This window comes from Aulonocara sp. 'chitande type north' Nkhata Bay, unplaced genomic scaffold, assembly GCF_057382095.1.
Source record: "Aulonocara sp. 'chitande type north' Nkhata Bay isolate Kocher_YH1m ecotype deep benthic unplaced genomic scaffold, A_spYH_male_GT1.1 unmapped_scaffold_25, whole genome shotgun sequence".
Classification (NCBI taxonomy): Eukaryota; Metazoa; Chordata; class Actinopteri; order Cichliformes; family Cichlidae; genus Aulonocara; species Aulonocara sp. 'chitande type north' Nkhata Bay.
In genome coordinates this window covers 5,121-9,840 of record NW_028234357.1, presented here as the reverse complement: position 1 = coordinate 9,840, position 4,720 = coordinate 5,121, and the positions used below count along the sequence as shown (strand labels likewise).

Genomic DNA, 4,720 nt, shown 5'->3' with positions numbered 1-4,720 from the left:
TTTTAACACAAACATCAGTCCTTCTACTTAAGTATGTTTGAAACTTTGTTTAATCATCATTTTTAATGATCAAATATAATTATGTTTGTTATTTGTGGATTTTAAATGTCCTTGACAGAGACAGATGATGATCATTATCCTGCACTGTGGTCTCAGGTTTGGTCGAGCTAGCACAAAGAATGGCTATGTTGAACTTCCTCCTGGGATCTACACTAAGAAGTGAGTCCAACATTAGCAGGGTCTCTTTCCTTTATCTGGATTCACTTTAGCATTCACAGTCACGTGAAGCTTGTTATTAACTCGATAAGTCAACCCAGGGTTTCAGCTGAGCGCTCACATGAAACACATGGTGTTGGCAGCATCTGATCAATCATATTCATGGAGACGTGTATCAGCAACAGAGCAGCTGAGTTTGCAGAAGGAAGTCAAACTAAACCACAGGAACAATATGAGGAGATTACACACATAATAAAATACTAGCAGTAACACAGCTGCTGCAGACAAATCAGTCGTGTGATCGTGTGTGAGAGGAGAAGGACTGTAAAGGAGTTTGGTGTTAAAAGCTCTGTATGAATGTGGGAGACTTTGAAGGGCTTTAAAAAGGCCAATATAAAATAAAAGGCAGCAAAACTGCTGAGTGTGAAAGTCACCAGACTTATCAGACCTCTGTGATTAAGACCTGTAAGAACACCTGTTTGTACTTGTTGGCATTATATCAAACACACACGTATATTAAGCCTTTGTTTGAACTCTGGTTGAATTTGTTACTTTCAGACTGTGAAACATCACAGAGGCTGCAGCTGCAGATCTTTTATTCACCTGGAAATTTACTTTAAATGTTAGATGGAAAATGTATTGCTCAGTTTAACCAAAGAACAAGAATCCATAAACCTTCATAAAGACAAACATCTCCCAGAACATTGAGCTGCTGAAGTGTCACTGAAGGGAAAAACTATTTGTCCTCCTCCATCCAGCAACACCTGAAACACCTGAGTGGAAGCTCCTCCCTACACTGTGTTTGAAGCAAAGCACAAAGGAGACACCTGCTGGAGCAGCTGGAGTCCTACAGACACTCAGCCTCTTCACTACACAAACACCTCCTACAACATCCACTCTTTCCACTCTGACTGCTGTGTTTGTGGAAACACTCCAACACACACCGCTTCACATACCAACATAGAAATGTGTGAAAAAGAGCTGAGCTGATATTAAACATGAGGATTTATTCAGAAATACAGAGTCAGGAACAACATCTAGACACACATTACCTCTCAGCAGCAGAAGAACAGCCTTTAAAGTATACAGCAACATCCTTTGAGTCGTTGCTCTTTAAGGAAACACAGCTGGGTTCAGGTCCAGGAGATTCTGGCCTCTTATTGATCCTAAAAGAAAAAGAATAAATGTCACAGCTTCATGAGACAGGAAGGAAAAACTGGAAATATTAAATTAAAGACATGATGAACAATCTCATAAAAATAATGTACTTACTCTTTGTCACATAACAGTCTTTTGTTAAATTTTACACCAGCATCCTTCGACCTGTTGCTCTTTAACGAAACACAGCTGGGTTCAGGTCCAGGCTCTGGATTAGTTTCAGGGTTATGTCCAGCTGAGCCTGGTACGCCCCACAGCTCTGGGCTTTAAAACAACACACACAGAGGTATGAGTGTGAATAATGATGGAGCAGTGATGTGAGTGCTGAGCTGTGACATGGAGAAGAGTCATGGACAGTTAGAGATGGTCATCTCACCTCTGAGCTTTGGTCTGGCTCTCATGTTCCCCACACAGAGTGCTTTTAGAGGGAGGGACTCCCTCCTCTCTGTCCTCACACTGATCCATGCTGCTCAGTTCACATCAGCTCACACACACTTTCTACCTTCACCTGCAGAGGAAACACAAATCATTCATGTGCACATCAACTGAGAGCTGCAGAGGTCGTGTCTGATGTGTTGGACTAACATCCATCTGAGACGCAGCTTTCATCAGTTCACTACAAAAAGTGTCACAGAGCCCAGTTCAGCCTCCAAATCCTCCATTACTGTAGTCCTACAAAGCAGCAGGTCAAACATGGCTGCAGAGAGCAGCTTTATGTCAGTAACCATGTCCAGGACCGAGCTGACTGCTTACAGAGTTCATACTCTAACTGCTAGCTGCTCTGCTAGCTAAGCTAACTCAGTAACAGTGACTCTGACAGCAGTTACTGTGGAACAGCGGCCGAGCTCAGGACACATTCAGTGTGTTTAGTCTGAGTCCTGGACTCTGATTCAATGGATTCAATCCAGCTCAGAGTTTCATGTGTTCATCAGAATAAAATACATGTACTAATATAACAGAAGTAATGCTCTGAATGCAGGACTGTAATGGAGGATAAATAAGGTTTTTACAGCCTGAAAGAAACATTCAGTTCATATATTTGTAGACAGTGAAGCAGTTTTTAATACTGCAGCTGTTTCCTTCACCTGTGTGTGTGTGAGCCACACCTTCATGTGCTGCTTTAGAAATATGTGGTCTGACTGCTCAGACTGAGTCTAGGAGGAAAGTTCACACGCTGGAGAAAGTTTTGTTCCTAACTTTGTCAGAGTTCGGCTCCAAAGACAAAGAAGACGGAGCTCACAGTCTGTAGATGGTCCTCAGTGTGTGTGTGAAGCCAAGAGAGCACACAGGAGTGTGTTTATGTCAGCAAATCAGTGTGTGAAGAGTCTGAGGGAGTGTGTGAATGAGACTCAACACTGAACAGTCCAAGAAAAGCGTCTGGATTTCTTTAAGTTTAACTTAAAGAAATCCAGACGCTTTTCTTTTTGTCTCCATAATGTCTCCATAATGCTGCAATGTTATCTGCCCCAGAAACACTGTGCAGAAGCTCTGATGGTGACACAGAAAAGTCACAGTGGAGATACTTCTGTCCACCTTTGATTAGACTCATTATAAAAAGGAAACAAAGTTTGAACACAGTCATGTTTCCAGTTCACTGACTTACATTTATTCCATGGACACTCACTCTAACCTGAAGCACAGCTACAACCCAACATTGTTGAGGCCTCATCTCCTCCTTTCCTGACTGTAGAGGTTAAATATGCAACAACCAACAAATAAAAGAATTTGGTTCATTTCAAAGAAATTCACACGGTGACCAAGTAAAGTAACCGTAGTAAAGGAGACAACATCCCGTTGATGGTGGGATTATTTGAAAGATTTGCTTTAGTCACGTCACCAAATGCAGTTGAACCACCCGTGGATCCATGTTTGACCATTCTACCACTCTGAGCTCTGCTTTTGAATCATTTTATTATTATCATCATTCATTTATTCATTCTTTGGAGGGGGGCTATTTCCTAATGCCGCCCTAATAAGCTGATGTTCAAGGGGAAATATAACAGAAACTCTTTCAGTGTTATTCATTAATAAATTAACAGATAAACTGTGAAGAAGAAAAAACTGAGATTTAAAGGAGAGAGTGAGAAACTTGATCATCCATCCTCATAATACATGTTTATCAGTATCTGCTGTGACCATACTGCAGTAATAACTACAAGTCTACATTTCTGTGACTGTTGATCAATCACAGCAGGAATCTGAGCTCATCTCTGCACACAGAGCAGCTTCAGCTCTGGGATAAACTGCTCGCTTCACGTCCTTCTCAGCTCACAGACACTCATCCTGATATTTTCCTTTAACATTTGATGGTATAATTCATCTGAGTTTACACTTTATCTGCATAAATACAGAAAAACAGACCCAAACACCAGAAACCATCAGTTTCACGTTCAACGGGAAGTGGCTCAAACGTCACAGTTTCATAACGTCACCCTGAACTCCACTCACGGAGTTTCTGTCGCCATTGTAGTTTTTAAAGTCCCGTGATAAAGGCGGGTCTTTCTGTGAATCCGCACGCTCATTGGCTAATAGCTCGAGATTGACACATCGTTATCCAATGAGCGTGCGGGAACTTCCGACATAAAGTTGTTTCCTTTGAAAAACCAAAGTCTGATTATTTTTGCCTCCACTGACGGAGCCTGTTGTTCCCGCCACAGAGACACAGTAATGTCAGAGCGGTGTTAACACTCACCCTGCCTCAGCACAGCTCTCACTCTCCTCCTGCTCTCTCACACTAAACGGAGGCTCAGCTAAACTCACTTCCTCTCTACTTACAGGAAACCAGCGCTCAGAGGAGCCGACCGGCCTCACATTTCACCCACAGACACGAACAGCGTGGAATTATTTTATGTCATAAGAAGAAACATATTCATGTTAACACTCACCTGCCTCAGCTCCACCTTCCTCCTCCTGCTTTCACTTTCACTGCTGCTCCCTAAACACAGAGGATGCTGGGACTTGTAGTTGTTTCCTTCCGGTGCGGTCTTCCTCTTTGTTTGTTTGTGTTTGTGTTCAAGTTATTTCGATCATGTAAACATCAACAGAACACGTGAAGCCACACAGAGTTTGTATGTCGAGGTGGGTAGGAGGGTTTGAGGGTTTGGGGAGGGGTCAGAGGGAAGAGGTCTCTCAGTCTTGACAATCCACATTGATGGCATTGCATCTTTCAGCGTGTTTGTGGGTCGATTTGGATGCTCCAGGTGTGAGAGCAGCCACTCAGCCTCTGCTGCAGATGTGTGTCACAAGTTCATCTAGTAGTGAGACGGTGGCGCAAGATGGCGAGTTGAGCAGTCGCACGAATTAGGAGCTCGTTGAACTTGTCCCAGAATTTACTTTGTGTTCGTTA

The 4,720-nt window shown here is 42.8% G+C and overlaps 1 protein-coding gene across 2 annotated transcripts; it reads right to left on the bottom strand.

The window, feature by feature from the left end:
* Positions 1-213: 213 nt before the first annotated feature.
* On the bottom strand, positions 214-4,397 carry LOC147300592 (uncharacterized). Of its 2 annotated transcripts, none has more exons than XM_086285105.1 (4): positions 4,067-4,090; positions 1,751-1,882; positions 1,489-1,638; positions 214-1,382 (listed from the first exon to the last, which is right to left on the bottom strand). In XM_086285105.1, exons 2-4 carry the CDS (start codon positions 1,837-1,839, stop codon positions 1,265-1,267), a joined length of 357 nt encoding a protein of 118 aa, XP_086141231.1. In that variant the 5' UTR covers positions 1,840-1,882; positions 4,067-4,090; the 3' UTR covers positions 214-1,264. The 2 variants fall into 2 exon arrangements, with proteins under 2 accessions (XP_086141231.1, XP_086141230.1); XM_086285104.1 differs by lacking the exon at positions 4,067-4,090 and adding an exon at positions 4,260-4,397 and having other exon boundaries at positions 215-1,382.
* Between the last annotated feature and the right edge of the window lie 323 nt (positions 4,398-4,720).

Coding starts and splice junctions, on each gene's coding strand:
- LOC147300592 (XM_086285104.1), bottom strand. CDS start 1,839: ATGGATCAGTGTGAGGACAGAGAGGAGGGAGTCCCTCCCTCTAAAAGC. Junction 1,639..1,750: donor AGCCAGACCAAAGCTCAGAG/GTGAGATGACCA, acceptor GTTGTTTTAAAG/CCCAGAGCTGTGGGGCGTAC. Junction 1,383..1,488: donor AGACTGTTATGTGACAAAGA/GTAAGTACATTA, acceptor TTTTTCTTTTAG/GATCAATAAGAGGCCAGAAT.